Source organism: Adiantum capillus-veneris, chromosome 22 (genome assembly GCF_014529385.1).
Source record: "Adiantum capillus-veneris isolate H3 chromosome 22, ASM1452938v2, whole genome shotgun sequence".
In the NCBI taxonomy this organism is placed as follows: Eukaryota; Viridiplantae; Streptophyta; class Polypodiopsida; order Polypodiales; family Pteridaceae; genus Adiantum; species Adiantum capillus-veneris.
Genome location: NC_140952.1, coordinates 134,536,763 through 134,557,626, shown reverse-complemented (window position 1 = coordinate 134,557,626; position 20,864 = coordinate 134,536,763). Strand labels below are relative to the sequence as shown.

General features: G+C 46.8%; 1 protein-coding gene across 4 annotated transcripts in view; it reads left to right on the top strand.

Moving 5' to 3' along the window:
- Nucleotides 1-20,864, top strand: part of LOC147430264 (LRR receptor kinase SERK2-like) — a 77,549-nt gene that overhangs the window by 20,266 nt on the left and 36,419 nt on the right. For 2 of the 4 annotated variants that reach the window (XM_086494753.1, XM_086494756.1), the window contains exons 3-5: nucleotides 8,369-8,501; nucleotides 8,878-8,949; nucleotides 9,427-9,570. In XM_086494753.1, the coding sequence (XP_086350879.1) occupies nucleotides 8,369-8,501; nucleotides 8,878-8,949; nucleotides 9,427-9,570 (349 nt within the window). Of the gene's footprint in view, nucleotides 1-8,253; nucleotides 8,502-8,877; nucleotides 8,950-9,426; nucleotides 9,571-20,864 lie in introns of all 4 variants that reach the window. The other 2 variants (XM_086494755.1, XM_086494754.1) reach the window with 1 other exon arrangement.

The following is a 20,864-nucleotide window of genomic DNA, read 5'->3' as shown; positions in this document are numbered from 1 at the left end:
GATAGATAACCAGAATGGCTAGGTTTATTCCAACTAAATTTGATGTTAAAACTCTTGAATTGGCTAGATTATTTGTTGTCAGGTGTAGCGGAAGAGTTTAAGGATTTATTCCAACTAAATTGGCTAGGTTTATTCCAACTAAATTTGATGTTAAAACTCTTGAATTGGCTAGATTATTTGTTGTCAGGTGTAGCAGAAGAGTTTAAGGATTTAGCTCGGATCTAGTACTCCCCACAAACACAAGGTTACTTTACTTCACTTGTAAGAGAAACTGAACTGGACACAATGAAGGAGGGAGACGCAAAGAGAGAGAGAAAAGAGACGACACGGCATGTCGGGTCCCAACCACCCTCAAGAGCCCCCTTGCTTTGTTGTCAGAGCAAGTACTTTCTTTATTACTTGCACAATGCTGTTACAATGATGCTAATGCTGAGATCATAGATGTTGAGATGCTAATGGGTACTTTGCTAATGATATTGGGTACGGACGAGATACTGAAAGATACTGCATAGGTGCTTGATACCGCGGGTACTGGTGGGTACTTGGTGCTTGGTATTGCTGGGTACCGAAGGTACTTGGGTGCTAAGGACACGGAGGTCCTGATGATCCCTACACTGAGCTAGGCATGAGCCAAGCCAAGACAGAAGGGTGCTAGATGCTCGGGTACGGCATCGACGTCGACGACGACGAGGGGTACTTGTATTGCGATGTTGCTGAGGTGCTAATGGGTACAGTTGGAGATACTTGGTACTGCGAGGAGGAGGAGGAGGTTGTGAGCTGATCTGCTATTGTCGGGGACGATGATGGACTGAAAACTAAAACGTTGGTCCTGCTCGCTGATTTGAAAACCCTGTTGATCCGCAAGGGTTGATCGTTGAATTCAAGGTGCTTAGGGCAAAAAACGCTGGTGGGAGAGGCTGAGGGAAAACGACAAGGCTTGCTGAAAACGCTGATGGCTGCTGGGTACTGCTGAGAAGAGGGTACTGTGGATACTACTTTGTCTTATGCCTCTTATGCCTCCTCTAGCGTCCAAAGGGCTTCTTTTATAGGTCTTTTAGCCATTTGCCCTATCTACTTTTAATAATTGTCATGTCAGTCACTTATTAATAAATGACTTAAGTGACTGTTCATATGCCTATATGCTTAAGTGACATAACTGTGCAAGTGAGGGTATGCAACTATGACGTGCCTCATCATGCATGTCCTTCTAGAGGCTCACAAAATGCCAGGCTAGATCTTAAGCTAACTAAGACTAACTCTAGACTGTAACAATAGCTTGTCCACGTGGCGCAAGTGTAGTGCGCACGTGACATTTGTAGAGAATCTCTATTGATTATATGGATTACCAGCAGATATCATGTCGCAGATATCATGTCAGATAGAGATAGGAAGTTTAATAGCCATTTTTGGGGAGGTGTGTTTAAGGGGTTGGAAACTAAACTAAGCATGAGCACAACTGAGCATCCTCAATAGGTTGGTCAAACTGAAAGGGTTAATCAAATCCTAGAAGATATGCTACGAGCATATGTTAGTAAACGACAAACTAATTGGGAAGAGTACTTACCTATAGTAGAGTTTGTATTCAATGGTGCCAAGCACTCTTCAACTGGATATAGTCCATTTATGTTAATGTATGGGTTTGAGCCTAGATCTCCTCATACAGTAAGATTGCAAAAGGAAAAGGTTTAGGCAGCTAAAGACTTTTTAGAAGATATGAATGAAATGCTTAAACTTGCTAAAGACACTATTAAAAGGGCTTACTGAGTTGCACAGAAGGCCTCTTACCTTTGAGGAAGGGGAGCAAGTTTATTTGAAAGTGCCTGAAAAGTCTAAAACCATGAAGACGGAACCATGTCCAAAATAATTACCAAGGTATTGTAGACCTACACAATACTAAAGAAAGTTGGAGATATGGCTTACAAACTCCAATTACTAGAGACAAGTGGCATACATCCAGTATTCCAGGTTAGTAGACTTAAAAAGAAGTAGGGTCAATCTGATAATCTTATTCAAGATGATCGGATAGTGGAACTTATAGACACTCAATCTCTTCCACATGAGCAAGAGAAATTACTAGACACTTGAGAGAAAAATGAACTAGAAATACAATTTATAAAGAGTGTTTACTTAAGTGGAAAGATAGTGCCGAGGAGAGTGTGGGGGAGCAGGAGAGAGAGCCCACTTGCTGTCCTATGCAATGAGAGTGAAGGAGAAGGGGAGAGAGGCGCTGAAGATGCACACGCAGGGAAAGGCGTGAGAGAGAGAGAGAGCTCGTTGGAAATTGGGAAAAGCCACGCTATCACTCTTTTGGGCTTCACATTTGAGTATATGAGTAAGTGACTAGGGGGCCATTCACACTTGGGCCCCCTCACTTATAAGTCTTTTAACTTATAAGTTAGTAAATACAAGGCACTTAGGCCTTTATTCCCTAACAACCTCCCACCTAAAGGCAATGTACCTTGGGAGATCAAAGAATCAACTAACTATGATACATCAGCTGATCATGCACTTACTCATCCAACACTCATCATCTGACGGCAATATGCAAACCGCTCTGCTGGAAGACTCTTGGTCAAAAGATCTGCAGGATTGTCATCTGTGTGCACCTTGACAAGTGTAATGCTCTTGTCATCAAGCACACTCCTGATAAAATGATACTTCACCTCTATGTGCTTTGTCTTGGCATGAAAAACAGGATTCCTTGCAAGCATAATAGCACTCTGACTATCACAGTGTAGCACAGGAACCGGTGACTTAATGCCAAGCTCTTCTACCAAACGCATGAGCCACAAAGCTTCTTTGCATGCCTCAGTGGCAGCCACATACTCAGCCTCAGTGGTAGACAAAGCAACACATTTTTGCAGTCTAGAAATCCAAGAAACTGCACCTCCTGTGAATGTAAACACATATCCAGAGGTAGACTTCCTGCAATCTGGATGTCCAGCAAAATCTGCATCTGTAAAGCCATGCACAGATGTCTCACTCTTCCCAAAACAAATGCACAAGTCTTTAGTGCCTTTCAAGTATCTCAAGATACATTTCACTGCTTCCCAATGCTTTTTGCCAGGATTGCTCATGTACCTGCTTACCACTCCCACCGCAAATGCAATGTCCGGACGTGTAGCAACCATAGCATACATCAAACTGCCAACGGCTGATGCATAAGGAATCTTGGCCATTTCAGCCCGCATATCATCTGTGTTTGGGCAGTCATGTGCAGTCAGTTTTACATATGGAGGCAGCGGAGTACCAAGTGCCTTTCCCCCATCCATATGAAAACGATGTAGCACCTTATTGACATAATCTCGTTGAGATAGATACAGACATCTGTTGGTTCTATCTCGAGAGATACGCATGCCCAAAATATGATTAGCATCACCAAGATCCTTCATGTCAAAGCGATTCTTTAAGCTTTGCTGTAATGCATCCAACTCCGTGACATTTTTACCCGCAATAAGCATGTCATCAACATACAAAATCAGCAATAGAAGAGATCCATCACTTGCCGTTTTGATATACAAACAGTGATCAGAATTACTTCTTTTGTATCCTTGAGACCTCATGAATGTATCAAACTTGTGATACCATGCACGGGGAGACTGTTTCAAACCATACAAGCTCTTCAAGAGTCTACATACTTTCTTCTCTTGCCCCTTTGACACAAAACCTTCTGGCTGCATCATATAGATCATCTCAAGCAAATCGCCATGCAAAAACGCTGTTTTGACATCCATTTGCTTTAACTCCATATCTTCAGAAGCAACCAGGCCTAAAACAAGACGTAATGTGGCAAGCTTTACAACAGGAGAAAAAATCTCATCAAAATCCACACCATGCTTTTGCTTGTACCCTTTAGCAACCAAACGTGCTTTGTATTTAGAAGAAGCATCAGATGTGACCTTGGTCTTGTAAACCCATTTACATGGCAGAGCCTTATGCCCTTTAGGCAAATCAACCAAGTCCCATGTATGGTTTTTCTCCAAAGACTGCATTTCCGAAACCATTGCTTTGAACCATTTCTTACTGTCTTCACGTTGCATAGCCTCTTTATAGCAAGACGGCTCACCACAATCAGTAAGCATGACATAGTCCAAAGACGGTTCATATCTATCGGGGGGCCTTGTCACCCGAGTAGATCTACGCACCCAATGATCTATAACAGGTGGATTTTCAGCCTGTAAATCATCAAAAACAGCATGCTGTTCAGCCGGTTGCATCGCAACAACGGGCGGTCTAGGAGCATCAACCTGTTCCCCTACCTGTGGTGCATCAATGGCAACTTGTTGGGGCTGATTTTCAGCAGCTAATGGCTGATTTTCAGCACCATTTTCAGCATGTAAAGGCTGCTGAACATTGGGCCTTCTTGGCTGTCCATATGTAACATCTTCACGAAAAACAACCCGGCGCACTTCCTCGACCTTTGTGGGCTGTTTGTGCATGCAATTCTCATTGAAGATGACATCATTGCTGCGTATGATTTTCCGTAATGCGGGATCCCATAATCTATACCCCATTTCACCATCCTCACCATATCCAAGGAAAATGCATTTATGAGACTTTGGTTCTAGTTTGGTGCGCAGTTCACTCCGGATGTGAACATAGGCCTCACAACCAAACACTCTTAAATGTGCATATGAGGGTGGCTTGCCAGACCACACCTCCTCAGGCACCTTTCCACCCAAAGCCTTGCTAGGTGAGCGATTAATCAAGTGAATAGCTGTTTGCACAGCTTCTGCCCAAAAACCATGAGGTAATGCAGCATGTGACAGCATACTCCGAACTTTCTCTTGGATAGTCCGGTTCAACCTCTCTGCAACTCCATTCTGAGGGGGATTAAAAGGAGCCGTGAGCTCTCTTTTAATACCTTTAGTAGTACAAAAGTCAATAAATGCTTTTGATACATACTCCCCCCCATTGTCTGAGCGCAAAGACCTAAGCTTCTTGTCAGTTTGATTCTCAACAAACGCAAGAAACTTCTTGAAAATATCCAAAACATCGCTCTTAGCACGTATTGGATACACCCACACCTTACGTGTAGCATCATCGATAAACGAGACAAAATATTTCTTTCCCCCTAAGGACAACTGTGGCATTTCACATACATCGGAATGCACTAAGTCTAACTTGTCAGACTTCAAAGAAATAGACCTTTTGTGCGGTGTTTGACTGTGCTTACCATAAATACAATGCTCACAATGAGAAAAATCAGTATACCTCAAACACGGCAAATAACCACAACGAGACAGAGTTTCCATTCCTCTTTTACTCATGTGTCCCAACCGGCCATGCCACAAAGAAACACTTGGCTGCTCGGTTACGGCGACAACATGGTCACGCACACTAGATACATGCAAAGGATACAAAGTGTCCGATTTACAACCTTTGGCTACAATCCGGGCCCCTTTACAAATTTTCCACTTGCTATCACCAAAAGTGGTGTGATAGCCTGCATCATCTAGCTGCCCTGTACTAATCAAACTCTTCTTGAGTTGTGGCACATGACGCACTTTGTGCAAAACAAAAGTCATACCATCAGCAAAGGAAAACTGGACACTGCCAATACCTGCAATGTCACATGCATAGTTGTCTCCCAAATAAACAGTGCCCTGCACCTCACCTGAGTACTGTGTAAACCAATCCCTATGAGGTGTTACATGAAAGGAGGCACCTGAATCAAGAATCCAAGTATGCATGTCCACATCAGAACCCATAGCAAGGGTATATGCATCCACAGAAGAGGCATTGAGTACATCAGTGCTGCTGTCACTGTCACAACTACTAGCAACATTGATTTCCTCAATCAACACAGTGCTCTTCTTGGCATTTCCCTTGTCCTTTGCATCAGTTTCAGCACCCTTGTTCTTCTCTTTCTTCCACTCATAGCATTCCCGTTTATAATGCCCTTTCTTTCCACAATGATGACACACAACATCTTTCCTACGAGATTTGCTGCGTGCCCTGTCCTTATTGTCATATTTCTCCCTCTGTTGAGACCTGCCTCTCAAGTGCAATGCATTAGAAGACCCACCTGTGGTGTTCTTCCTGTTCATCTCTTCCATCAAGAGAGAACCCTCTACATCTGCATACTTAAGTGACGCACTTGAGTTACTAAGAGCTGTCCGGAATACATCCCAACTCTCGGGCAATGTGCATAGCAGAAAAGTAGCTTTGAACTCCTCATCAATCGTGAATTTCAGCTCTGTCAGTTGGCTGAAAATAGAATTGAATTCATTGAGGTGCACTGACATGTGCGTGCCCTCCTTCATGTGGAGATCCATAAGCTTCTTAAGCCAATACACTTTACTGGCAGCACTCTGCTGTGCATACAACTCGTCTAAACGCTTCCACATGTCCCATGCTGTCTGCTCATTCTCTACATTGAAGAGTAAATTGTCAGACACCGAAAGCATGATCGTGGAGCGAGCCAACTCGTCCACTTCTTCCCATTCTTCAATCTCCATATCAACCGGTTTCACACCCTATAACTTAATAGGTTTCGCCTGTTTCTTCTGCAACATCACATTATAACATTGCTTCTTCCATATAGCAAAGTTATGGGCACCTTCAAGCTTGCGAATGTGCAACAAATTGCCACTTTCACTGCTAGAAGCCATTCTGAGTGATTGCAAACACTGAAACCCTGTTTTGCCGACCTAAATACGCCCAAATGTGCGCAATCGGGCAAAAAACAGCTTGCTGTTACAGAAAAACAGCGAGCAAATTTCACGCGAAATCACCCCAAAACGGCGTACATTCACTGCCAAACCCTTACCAAAGGTTTCCACAAAGTGTATACATCATTTGCTTGCTGAAATTCCCTGTTTTCGGGCAAAAATCAGACCTGTAAACACCTGTTTTGCTGAATTTTCAGAACCTCGTTGGTGGAAACACCTGTAAGATTGACCTGTGAGACTTGCCCTAATGAAATTGCATCAAATTGACCCCGTTATTGGTCAATTTCAGCAGAAATAGGCTGCTGTTCGCCAGTTTTTGAAACCCTAATTTTGGGGAAACTGTCACCGGAGGTCGATTCTACACGGTGAGAGGATCCCTTCGCGACAGAGTTGATCGAAAACGGTTGAATATCCTTCCCGCAGCAAGCAAAAACAAAATTCTAATCTGTGTTGCGAAGATGGCTCTCTTGGAAACCCTAAAGCTCTGATACCATGTGTGGGGGAGCAGGAGAGAGAGCCCACTTGCTGTCCTATGCAATGAGAGTGAAGGAGAAGGGGAGAGAGGCGCTGAAGATGCACACGCAGGGAAAGGCGTGAGAGAGAGAGAGAGAGCTCGTTGGAAATTGGGAAAAGCCACGCTATCACTCTTTTGGGCTTCACATTTGAGTATATGAGTAAGTGACTAGGGGGCCATTCACACTTGGGCCCCCTCACTTATAAGTCTTTTAACTTATAAGTTAGTAAATACAAGGCACTTAGGCCTTTATTCCCTAACAGAGAGTTCAACATGGGAGCGAGTAAGCATTATTCAGAGAAGGTTTCCTAACTTTAGGACCGTTCTTTTCAATGAAATTTTCGAGGACGAAAACGTTTCTTAAGGGGGAAGGAATGTGAAGTATCCTATAGTTAGGGCATGCGCACACTACGGCTAGGGGTCATGTACGTTGGTAACCGCCTCTTAGAGCATGGATAAAAGCCAAGAAGGCCACGTGTCAATTGAATACCCATGCAGGCTGGTGGCGGCCCTCACATGTCATGAGAAGGGAGAGGTGGAGCCGTAGAGGTGTGTGTGCTTCGCTGAGCCTCTCTCTCTCTCTCTCTCTCTCTCTCTCTCTCTCCATAGCCAGCTCATAGTTTGTAGATAACTACACGCCATAGCCAGCTCATAGCTTGCAGATCTCACAAACACGTTATACAAGAGTAATCGACTGTTGCCATAATTTATTTGAGCTGGGAAAGGATTCTTAACTGATGCACATTTGTCAACATTACAAGGGCTGTTTCTACTGTTCAGTAGTTCAGGAAGTCTTTAACCAGTAGACCTTTTGTCTTAAGAATCACTCATTGTCTTTCTGTAACGAACCTTCATAACTAAGAGTAGCATCATTTCCAGAAACAATCTTCAGACAATTTGTCATGTCTGATGTTTTCTATGATTCAGGAAATTTGTTGTTTTCACTCATTATCTTTTTGTAACGAAACCTTATAACTAAGAGAAACAACATTTCCAGAAACAGTCTTTAGACAATGTGTCATGCCTGTGATGTTTTGTATGATGTTTTCTATGATGTTTTTTCAGGAAATTTATTGATTCAAGTGAAAGATTCTCTGATTGACTCAAGAGGAGCTCTAAGATCTTGGAATAAAGATGTTGTCGACCCATGCCTGTAATGTTATGCTTCTTGTTCTTGCAGGAAATATATTGATTCAAGTGAAAGAGTCTCTGATTGACTCAAGAGAAGCTCTAAGATCTTGGAATAAAGATGTTGTTGACCCATGCAGCGACTGGATTGGGATTACATGTGACAACAGTCAGGTTACCAGAGTGTAAGTTAAGAATGCCAAGCCTCATGCTTTTGCGGTGATGGGGCAAAGCTTTAAAGAGCTGCTTGCATCTCCGATTGAATCTCATTACACAGACCTCTGCATGAATGAATTCTCAAATGTGTGAGGAGGTGTGTGTGGGGGCGTCTATATTGTTACCTAGTTGCCTTTTCTCTATTTGGCACTGATGATGTCACTGGGCATGTCATACTTAAGTTCATCACCGGCATGATATCATGTCGCTGATGGGTGTATTGTCCTGTTCATGAGTACCATGAATTCCTTCAAGGATTTGGGCTTCTCCTAGATTTGAATCTAGGTATTTTTTTGAAGCTGCACTTGTCTTGAGAAGTTCTAAATGCATCACTTGTTTTGGCAGTGTCCTGCCAATGGAAGGTCTTTCAGGAACTTTGTCTAAGGCCATCGGTTCACTGCAACAACTTCAAGTCTTGTAAGCTGGTTTTTCTGGAGAAAACTTTTCCACTTTGTAAATTTGAGAAATCAATTCATCGCAGTTGTGGGTCTAGTAGGATGTTCATGAAAACCTCTGGACTTCATGTACACACAAAATAAACGTACGTTTTTATACTGAAGAGGGGTTGATAACATTTAGCACCTCTTAGTTGCTACTGAAACCCCGCTTCTTAGGCCAAATATTCATTCAAAGCGGCAGTTTGGGTCATTTGCTACCTCTTGAGCTTACAGTTAGCAGTGTAAATTTCCTTTCGAATTCATGCAAAAAGTCAAAAGTGATGCCTTTTTGTTTCTAGTTTATTGACCGAACCAGTGTACACAGAATCCCTTCATTTCCATCTAAGTCGATTCATAATCATGCGTTCGTCTTGGCTTTTTTTTGAGCAGTTTGCACAGTTAAGACTTTGAAGGATTCCTTTTTGAGTCTTGATCTGACAATGGAATCCGTGTGCAGGATTATCCGTGATAATATGATCTCTGGGCATTTACCTCGTGAGCTGGGAAGTTTGTCTCAGCTTAACACCTTATTAGCACAGAACAATCGCTTCGATGGTGTCATTCCAAGTAGCTTGGGAAATCTTGGCCAATTGAAGACTTTGTAAATCTTCTAAGCTTTACTTTTCTCATCTTACCTGTAAGCAGTTTTGAGTGTGTCCATTATGTTCAGTGTTTTTTTTTGGAGTGTGCGTTGCTTATGCTTCCGGGTCGATCATGGATCAATTTATTTTTGAGTGTTTCCATTATGAGATCCAGTGTATTATTTTTGAGTGTGTCCATTATGAGATCCAGTGTATTATTTTTGGAGTGTGCATTGCTTATGCTTCCGGATCGATCAAATTGATTGTTACTCAAGCATAATGTTAACTCATCCTCACATATAAACAAAGTCATTCATTTTGTGTGCCCCTGGCTGTCCATTCTCATACCACCTGGCCTTGGAGTGCTTGTGACGATTTACACCTTCAAGTTTCAGGAGAGACCTACCTTCATGTAGTTCTGATATAGATGATGTTCCTCTTGCTGTGCTCATGACACAGTTCAAAAAAGATTACAAAGGAAGGAAGGAAGAGAGAGAGAGAGAGAGAGAGAGAGAGAGAGAGAGAGAGAGAGAGAGAGAGAGAGAGAGAGAGAGAGAGAGAGAGAGAGAGAGAGAGAGAGGATGAAATGAAATGTAATATTAACGTCTTCTAAGGGCCATATTGACCTATGAGACCAGAGAGTTACATCAAGGTGAATCTGATACAAGGTGTGGATAAAAAGAAAGAAAGAAACTAACTAAACAAAAACACCACTATAGTTGTAAAAGGTGGGTATCAAGAGCGTGAGAGGTACATATACAAAAAGTGACAGATACAAAATGGTGGATATGTGTATCAAAATCCAAAGATGGCTCGCATCGGTCGTCTTGATGCCCTTCATGGTGAGAGTCTGCACAGGGTGTCTCCCATGTCTAGCCGATATATTCTGATCCTCTGCTGCAACCTTCCCCGTCGATGGGAGCATCCCCTCATCCTGGGCCGGATATCTTCAGTCCTCTGCTAGTGATGTGCCTTGAATCCCACCTCTCTAGCTAATCTCGTCTCTGCTCAATCTCTGGATGGAAGAACATTGTGATTTGTCTCTGGGTGCGTCTCCAATGTGTGAGCCTCTCTCTATCAGTAACCCTGCTCGATATTGTTGAACCTCCAATAGATAGAGGCCAAGACATCTCTCTTCCTGGTATCCCATAACCTAGATAGCCTGTCCTTGAGAACTTAATCCCTTGCCCGATCCATTGCTATTCCTGTAGAAGGAAAGAAGATAGTGAGGCCCAAAGCCCTTTTTGAAGATGTAGTGAAAGCGGCCACGCATCTCATAGTATGCTCTACAGTGGCATATATAGTGAAGCTCTGTCTCTAGCTCTCATTGACACAAGTGGCACAACCTGGCCTTAGGTGAAATGCCTCGATATCGGCTAGTCTCAATCTCCAATTGATGTGATGATGTCCGAATCTGCCCAATAGCACATCGTAATCCGTGGGACAAGTGTCCATGTGAGCTGAAGAAAATGCTTTCTATATGTAATCAGCTTTGTGCCCAGCTCTTGTATAGGCCGTATCCATGTCCTCTACGCATCCAACTGAAACAGATCCTGTCATATATGTCTAGACTCTAATGACCTCCCTCCGTGTCAGAGAGAGGGTGCATCTAGAGAATACTAAAAAGAGGGGAGCTTGTCCATAGAGAAACCATGTAGCTCAAACCATGCTGCCATCTGTGCATTTCAACATGATATATCTCCGTGTGCTATCAAGTGTTGCGAGGACTCCAAGGCCAGCCGAGCATAACGATCTCGTTGGAGCTCCCATAAGCTGTGTATGAATGCCACTGATCTCGTAAGAACCTCAACCACCAAAGGAGGGGTAGCTAACTTTGCTCGGATGATCGCATGGGGAACCGAGGCCTTAGCCTTGATCATCTTGGAGATCATGGAGAAAAGTGGACTCTCCATGCCTCGCCACCCATCTATACGTCCATGTTGACGACTATGATGATCTACTGATGGTCCCTATATGTGCACTCCATATAACATAGTTGAGTCATCAAAAATCCATAGCTTGGTGCGAGGCTCCTAAAATTGAACCTGTGAGCATGTCCTTTCCAAGCCTCCCAAAGCTGCGTGTGCTCTAGTCAATCTAGTCTCTGCTGCTCTCTTCATGGAGAAAATCGGGCCACTTAAAACCAACCCAAGGTAAGTGTACATGTCTGTACTCTCAAGTGTTGAGAGGACTCCAAGGCCAGCCGGGCATAACGATCTTGTGGGAGCTCCCATAACGATCTCGTGGGAGCTCCCATAAGCTGTGTATGAATGCCACTGATCTCGTAAGAGCCTCAACCACCAAAGGAGGGGTAGCTAACTTTGCTCGGATGATCGCATGGGGAACCGAGGCCTTAGCCTTGATCATCTTGGAGATCATGGAGAAAAGTGGCCTCTCCATGCCTCGCCACCCATCTATACGTCCATGTTGACGACTATGATGATCTACTGACGGTCCCTATATGTGCACTCCATATAACATAGTTGAGTCATAAAAAATCCATAGCTTGGTGCGAGGCTCCTAAAATTGAACCTGTGAGCATATCCTTTCCAAACCTCCCAAAGCTGCGTGTGCTCTAGTCAATCTAGTCTCTGCCACTCTCTTCATGGAGAAAATTGGGCCACTTAAAACCAACCCAAGGTAAGTGTACATGTCTGTATATTCCACTTGCTCCTGTCCATAAGTAAAAGTGGGTGCTGATTGGCTGACACACTGCGCTCCAGTATTAAATACCATGACCTTGGTCTTCTTAAGGTTAACAGACATACCAGTATCCTGCGCATATGTGTGTGTGTGTGAGAGAGAGAGAGAGAGAGAGAGAGAGAGAGAGAGAGAGAGAGAGAGAGAGAGAGAGAGAGAGAGATTTGGAGAATCCTAGCCTAACTCTATCCGAAACCCTAAATCTCAGACCCGGCCATTGCACGCAACTTCAGCCTAGCGTAACTTGCCCTCGCTTCCCGACGTTGCCCGTTGCAATGGAGAGAGAGATTTGTCGACTAACTCTGTCTGAAACCCTAAATCTCAGACCTGGCCATTGCACGGAACTTCAGCCTAGCGTAACTTGCCCTCGCTTCCCGACGTTGCCCGTTGCCCATTGCCCGAAACCCTAGCCCGTAATCTGTCCTTGTTGCCAGCTATTGCTTGCTACTTCCGTCGTCGCTGTGCAAACCACTGCCGCATCGAACCCTAATATCTGCCTGGTGTCTGCTGTTGCAGGCCTTGTTCGCCTCTTTTGTTTGCACACTGCCTGCAGCGACAACTGCTCCAACCCACATCGGCTTCTCTTGCGACCTGCATTTTCGCCTTCATCTACTTTGGCCTGCGCACGAGGGCTTCTTCCAGCCACCTTACCTGCACCAGCCCATCCTATATTGCCACCTCATCAACCTGCAACTGCAAGGACAAATGTCAAGTTCCGAAGTATCCTGTAAAAATTGATTTTCAAGAGCTGCATGCACAATTTTGGTTGCCTGACATGTTGAGGCAGATGGGCTCTATCTTTGGCACACCATTCATGCGTTAGTACAAATCCAGACATCTGTGCCATCTATAAAGGTGCTACCACCCCTTCCATAGTCTTGTCAAATACCATCACTTTTGAGTGGAAAGTGGTGTTACCTTGTAGAGGATGAGACCCAGTAGAGTTCTAAGTCGTAGTAGACCCAACAGAGTTCTGCAAAGCAGCAGGGCCCTACACGACAACATAATAAGGATCAAAGGGGTCAGAGTTAAGAGTAGCAGAGTGCTCAACAGTAGCACACTGTTGGTCAAACACAAAGCCAAAGATAGAGATAGGAAGGTAGACAATTTTAGGCACATTTTACAGACGTGTAATGAGACAGAGGTTGGTTGAGGCAAAGCAGCCCCCAGACAGAGTTCCTGAGGAGATGTTATAGACCAGGATCGAGTTGAGGTACCCGAGTAGCTGGACGAAGAGATAGAGAAGGGAACACTCCTCAGTGCCTACACCTAGCAGACAATAGTTGTGCTCATGTGGAATTAGAGGGTATGCAGCTACTCTAAAATTGCTTGGAGATGCACGTCCTGCGTACAGGCTCACAAGGGTGCCAGAACGCTTCCTAGATTGTCGTAAAAACCCTAGAAATAGAAAATACAGCTTGTCCACATGGACATAGGGTTAGATATGCACGTCAGACACTTATATAGCAATTCAATGTGCAACAGTTGATAGTTTGTTGGAGTAGCTTTACTTGCTCATGTGTGCCAGCTACACTTTGCAAACCTCCTACATCACTTGCATTGAGTATTCAAGGGCAACTTTGGACAGCGGACCTTACTCCCAACCTTTTGTAAGTGTCTTGTTTTACCTAAGGCCTTTGGACAAAGGATTGGCGTTTTAATGTCACGGCAAACGTCGCTCAACCAGACAATTATCCTATTGTTGAGAGAGAGAGAGAGAGAAAGAAAGAAAGAAAGAAAGAAAGAAAGATTTTTAACGTCTATGTCAGGCCGAAATCGGCCTATGAGACAAATCAAATGTACATGGCGTGTATGTCATCCGTCTATCGGAAAGACAAATGAAACAAAACTGATACAAAACTGAACTGAATGTAGGTAATGGAGTATCTGAGGAGGGATGGGGCTCTATCTCTAGGGGTATATGCATGTCTATATGCTCAAGGTAGTACAATCATGAGAATGCATCAAGCTCTCTAGCTCCATCCTGTACAAATGGGGGGATGTAAGATGTGGTACATGGGCGGGGCTGGTGCCAAGGCTACCCGGATGAAAGCTGTCGGGTCGGCCCTCATCTGAGCTACTCGCTCCTCAGTGGCACGGCGCTCCCGGGCTCGGATCTCCTCGATCTGTCGGTGGTGGGAGCTCACGCCCCTGTAGCCTGTGACTCGTGGTCGTCGTCTAGCTCGGTTCACCTCCGCCTGTGGGAGTGTCACTCCTCTTTGAGTATCTGGTGAGGTAGGGGTGGCAATCCTCTGAAAGAAGTCTGTGAGCTGCGACTGTCTCCCCTCTGTCTGTGTAGCTGTGCGTGGCTGTAGTAGTGTGTCCCGATGGCTCTGTATCTCTAGTAAGAAATGTCCGAGCTGTCTCTGATCTCGAGAGTCCATGATCTCTCGGAGAGTGGGCTGTCCTCTGAATAAGGCCTCATACCTGCCTCTGATCTCAGTGTATGCTCTGCATCTACATACAAAGTGCTCCTCACTCTCCACCTCCTCTGTGCAGGCTCTGCAGACTCGCTCCTCCCTGGGAACACCAGTATGTCTCCCGATCTCAATCTCTAACCTGTGTGAAGCCACTCTCAGCTGACCAATCGCCACCCGTGAGCTATGTGGCATATATGTGTCCATATAGCGTGGTCTCTGTATGAACCCCCCAGACAATATGGTGAGAAACTGGTCTCTGTAATCTGACATCCTCGTCCCCAAGCCAGGTGACTCCCAGACTCTCCTAGTGTATAGCTGCCACAGATCCTGTCTCAATACCAAGTTTCTCTCACTACGAGAGAGGTGAACAGATGGTGAGTGGGGGTCGTACTGGAATGGTGGTAGGCTCTCCATGTCAAGACCGTGTCCCTCAAACCATGCTCTGACCTGTGAGTACCAAGCTCTCGCATGCCCACTCTCTGATAGCTGTATAGCTGCCTCAAATGCTCTACGAGTGAGTCTGTCAGGAGGTAGCTCTCTCATCCTCTGGATGAAGCAGACTGTCTGGAATAATGCCTCTACAACCATAGGTGGTGTGGCGAGCTCGGCTCTAATAATGTCATGTGGCACTGTCTTCTTGCTGCGGAGCAAGCGTGAGATCATACATACCTGTGGTCTCTCAAGCTGTGTCCACTGGTCATCTGTCAATCCTGGTGCCCATACTGCCGCCGAGTACATCAGGGCCGGGGTGACTAAGGTGTCAAAAAGCCAGCCCTTCGTGCGGGGCTCCTGAAAGTGTGCCTGGTGGCATCTCCGCTCTAGCATGGTCAGAGCTGCATATCCTCGGGTGAGCCTGTCAGCAGCAGCCTGCCTCATAGTGAAGGGTCCTGGTAGGCTGGTGAATGTGATGCCAAGATAGACATAGGAGGTGACTACATCAACCTGTCCTCCTGCTGCTGTGAAGGTGGCAGCGCTCCTCACTGCACTGGATGTGTGAAAGATCATGACCTTGGTTTTGCCAAGGTTCACAGTCAACCCCTTGTGTGTGCTGAAATCGTCCAAGGCCTCAAGATGGCGTTGCAAGCCCTCGGGTGACTCTGAAATCAACACAATATCATCAGCATATAACATGATGTGGACCGGAGTACCTGCCAAGTCGCTCCCCTCTCCCCCTGCTCGTAGTATGTAGTCGGAGATCTCGTCGATGTAGAGCCCAAAGAGTGTCGGGGAGAGTGGGCATCCTTGCTTAACACCAATGGTGCTAGCAATGGTCTCTGAAAAGCCGCCTGGGCAACGAACTCGACCCGTCACCCTCTCGTAGAGAGTATATATGGCCCAAATCATCTCTGTCGGTACCCCAATGCTGTGAAGGCGCTGGAAGAGTCTCTCGCGTGGGACTGTGTCAAAGGCCTTGCGGAAATCCACAAAGCAGCAGTAAAGCCTCTTCTTCCGCGCCTTTGCCCCATCAATGAGGCAGCGCAGAACGAAGATGTGGTCAGTGGTGGAGAAAGCTCGTCTGAAACCTGCCTGGCCTGGAGCTCGTAAACCCTCGGTCTCTGCGTAGCAGCTAAGCTGTGCCTCAAGTACTGCTCCATATAGCTTGGCCATCGTGTGGCCAATCATGATAGTCCTGTAGTTCCCTGGGTCCAGGGTGTCGCCATAGTGGAGGCTATAGTGGAGGCCGCATAAATGATGTGCTCACTCTGTAATCCAGTGTGGTCAGCTGATCGTCTGTGCTGCATGCGGCGTATGGCCCTCTCTACCATCTCTGCTGTAAAGGAGGAGCACGTGGGGCGTGGCTCATGTGGCTGTGGGATAGGAGGCTGCCCTGGCACCTCATAGAGGCGCTCTGCATAATCATGCCATATCTGTGGATCCTCAATAGCTGTGGTCGGACGTGGCTCGCGCAGGGTGCGCCATGCCGTCGCGCTATCTATGCTCATGAATAGGCGGTATAGCTCAAGCTCCTGTGCCTCTTCGAATGCTCGCCGCTTTTGGCGTGTCAGCGTCTTCATATCTCGTTTGGCCTCTCTCTCTGTGATCTCTCCTAAGGCTCGCCGTGCACGGAGGCGTCGGTATAACTCTCTGCACTCATCATCATACCAGCGGTTCTGAGGCATAGTCCCGGGGGGGGGAGTGCGTCGTGTGTGAGTGGTGTGTGGAAAAGAGCTAATAGCTGAAGTGTGGAGAACGGAAGAGATATGTGATGTGAGAACTGAGAGTGGTGTGGATGGGTGGAGGAGGCATAGGCCATGCTCGACCTCGGCTGAGTAAAGAGAGGCTAGCTCATGTGTGAAATGGATGGTGGTGTGTGGAGTGTGTGCTGTGGAGCTATGTGGGATGGTATCTCCGGTGATGGAGAAAGAGAGGTATGTGTGGTCGGCTCCGATGGGTATGGGTGGAATGGTGAAGGATGTGATAAGGTGTGTAGCCTCCCTGGGTCCCAGAATATAGTCGACTGTACTCCCCCCTCCCTCTGTAACTCCATGTGGCATACAAGTCAGGCCCCCTGAGGTGGGCCACTGGGCCATCCCGTTATAAATAACGAGACGGTGTTGGGAGCCAAGTCGAAGTAGGTGTCGTCCGTAGGCTGTGACTGGAGCTCTGTCTGCTGTATCTCTCATAGTAGCCTCCTCATCTAGAGTGTGTAGTGCCTCTGGGTCCTCGTGGTCATATGTTTCACACTGCTCACTGCGCGTACGAGCATTGAAGTCTCCCATAAGGAAGACTTCACCCAGTGTGGAGTACTCCATAATCTCCTCCGTGAGGCATGCGTACGGTGACTCCTGCTCAATAGGGGCGAATCTGGAGCCTGTGGGAGCAAAGTAGCAAAGGGCAATGTAGACGATCCTGTCTCGTGAGAGCTCGAGGCGAATCCACATGTATCGGGCCTGTGGGTCCCGGGCAACAATCTGTAGTCTGCTGTGAAGCCCTTGTCTAAAGAGTATAGCCACTCCTCCTGAACCGCGAGTGGTGTGCTGGCGCATACATCCCCGATGTAGAGACTCCCATTGGAAACCATGTATCCGTGGTAACCCTCTCTCTGGGCTCTCGTGTGTCTCTGTAAGTAGAATGATGTCTCGACCTCTCATCACCTCCTCAAGTCTCTCTGGGTGTGTCCATAGGTCTCCATTGCAATTCCAAACCGTGACATGAATCTCCTCGTGTGTCCCACAGGCCGCGAGTCCCTATGCGATGGTCTTGCCATCAATGATAACCCTACCATCTCGATATACTGCCTTCTTCCCTTCTTTGCGGGCCTGGTGGACTCTAGGCATGCACGTGCGGCGGTGATCTTGTTGCATCTTTGTGAGGTCATCATCAAGATAAATCGGGGGGCCTTCTAGCCCTCTCAAGATGACCCTCTTTCGGAGGAAAGAAGTTCGAGACTCCTCGGAGGCGAATTGGAGGATGAGAGCTCTCTTCTTTGGATCTTTACCGGCTCTCCAAACTTTGGAGAAAGGGATCTCTTCTTCCTTGTATCCCACTTTCTTGCATAAGGCTTTCCCATCGCTCTCGGGTGTGGACCCTTCTTCTTCTTTGATGCCGGTCACTCGCACATTGAGACGGCGAGCTTGTCGCATTTTCTCCTCCTCGATGGTTGTGTGTACGATGAGTACCTCATCTTTTTGGGCTTCCTCTCTTGCTACCTTCTTGATATTCTTTTTGACCACTTCGACCCATCCTTCTTTGGTGGCTTCTAATTTGTCCTCAATGCTTGCGGTGAGGGCTTTGGTGATCTCCTCCTTGAGGGCTTCCTTAGCCTCCTCTTTAATCTCTCCTTCCTCGGGGGTGAGGGATGTGATGGAAGCATGAAGGAGGTCGATTTGTGCCTTCATCTCTTCTTGCTCTTTCCTCCATCTCTCCCTCTCCTTCTCGTTCTCCCGTGCCCTTCTCTCCTTCTCCTCTTTGAGGTTTTGGATTTCCGCTCTCATGTCCTCTTTTTCTTCGTTCCATAGCTTGATGAAGGTGGCTTTCTCCTCCCTCCATATCTCTCTCTCCATCCACCATTCTTTCATGTCCTTCTCCAATTGTGCAAGCCTCTTGTTCGTGAGCATGAAGGTTGTCTTCATTGTCGATTTCGGCGTCTTGATGATGGGGGAAGACATAGTTGTATTCGGAGCTACCCTCTCTTCATATTGTGAAGAAGAGGGGAGAAGGGGAGTACGTGTATGTATGCGTGTATGTGTGTAGTGTGTGTGTGGGTATGTATCCGTGTGTGTGTGTGTGTGTGTGTGTGTGAGAGAGAGAGAGAGAGAGAGAGAGAGAGAGAGAGAGAGAGAGAGAGAGAGAGAGAGAGAGAGAGAGAGAGAGAGAGAGAGAGATGGCTGTGTGATCGGGAGAGAGGAGGGGCTGCGTGAGGGGGAGGCTGGGGGGGGGGGGGGGCAGTTCAGCAGCAGGCGGCAACAGCAGGCGGGGGCAATGGCGGGAGCGACGCAGCAGGGGGAGTCGGCAGCGAATGGCAGCGGCGGCAGGGGCAGGTGGGGCTGCAGCAGCGGCTGTGCCGCGAACTGCTACAGCTGGGGGTGGACAGCGCGCGGACACGCAGAGAGAGAGAGAGAGAGAGAGAGAGAGAGAGAGAGAGAGAGAGAGAGAGAGAGAGAGAGAGAGAGAGAGAGAGAGAGAGAGCGGGGACCGGGGAGGGGCGGCGGGGGGGAACAGCGCGTGGGGTAGGAGAGAGAGAGAGAGAGAGAGAGAGAGAGAGAGAGAGAGAGAGAGAGAGAGAGAGAGAGAGAAGAGGAGATAGGATCTCCTGGCTACATAGACCGCCTACAGATACGCGTTGAATGAACCACCCGACCATAGCCACCATCCGGCAGCTCCCCCGTGCTGGGCCAGCGTCCGAGGACGTAGACGTGCACCTATAAGACCGAGCGTCTCATACCACCCGGCCTCACCTCCTCGAGATGACCTCGCGCACTCCTAGTCTCGCGGGCTAACCACTGGCACTCTGCCAGTGGGGGTCGATAACTGCAAATGAGGCCTTGGCCTCCCTTTTATAATAATGGCTGGCCACATTGGCCGTTTTCACACTACGTCCGCTCAGACACTGGACGCCCATCCCGACGGCATCTGGGCTAGATGCCCTCTCCTGTGAGCGGGACATAAGAGAGAGAGAGAGAGAGAGAGAGAGAGAGAGAGAGAGAGAGAGAGAGAGAGAGAGAGAGAGAGAGAGAGAGAGAGAGAGAGAGAGAGAGCTGAAATGAAATGAAATGCCATATTAATCCATTTCAAAAGGCCAAAATGACCTATGAGACCAAACTTATACAATCTTTGTGGATCGAATACAATGTCTAGGTACAAAATAAATTAAGTAGACTAAAAGCTAAAAAGAACATCAGTTTCTGAGAGTAACATCAATGTCCTCCATAGTGAGCATTCTGGGGACTCCTGTGTCGTGCTAATACGGTGTGGATCCTTTGTCGTAGTCTCCGTCGGTGTTGAGACGGCCCCTCATCCGAGGGCGACGGGACCGCCCCAACTCTTATCGCCCAATCAAACAATGTGCCTCTGGTGCCGCTATATTGTGGGGCTTGCGGGGTTGACTCCTCTGTCTGTGACCGAAGGAAATCTGTAATCTGCCGCTGTAGCTGTATCTTCCTCTTTGGGCCCCTCCTCAAAAGGTCCTCTACATGTCTGCCTAATTCCAATAAGTATAGTCCAAGGCATCTCTGATCCCGATATCTCATGACCCTAGAAAGTGGGTCCAAAACCCTCTCTGAATAGACAGCGGAAGTGGCCTCATATCTCATAGTATACTGGGCAGTGACATATGTAGTGTAACTTTATGTCAGGCTCTGCTCGACACAACTGACATGTCTTGGACTAGGCCGGTACTCCTCTAAATCTACCTGTCGCGATCTCTAGCTGGTATGAGGATGTGCGTGACTCACCAATAGCACACCGGATACCATGAGATAGATGAGTATCCATGTATCCTTGTTTGATAACAAATCCATCCTCAATAAGCTGAAGAAGATGCTCTCTATAGAAATCCATCTTTGTACCCAACTCATGTGTAGGTTGTATCCATGTCCTCCTGGTATCCAACCGAGTCAAGTCTTGCATGATAAGCCTAGTAATCTCTGCCCGAGTGAGGGAGATGGAGGTGCATCCAAAGAGTACTGAAATGGGGGTAATCTGTCCATACTAAAACCATGCAGCTGAAACCAAGATGCCATCTGTGCATACCA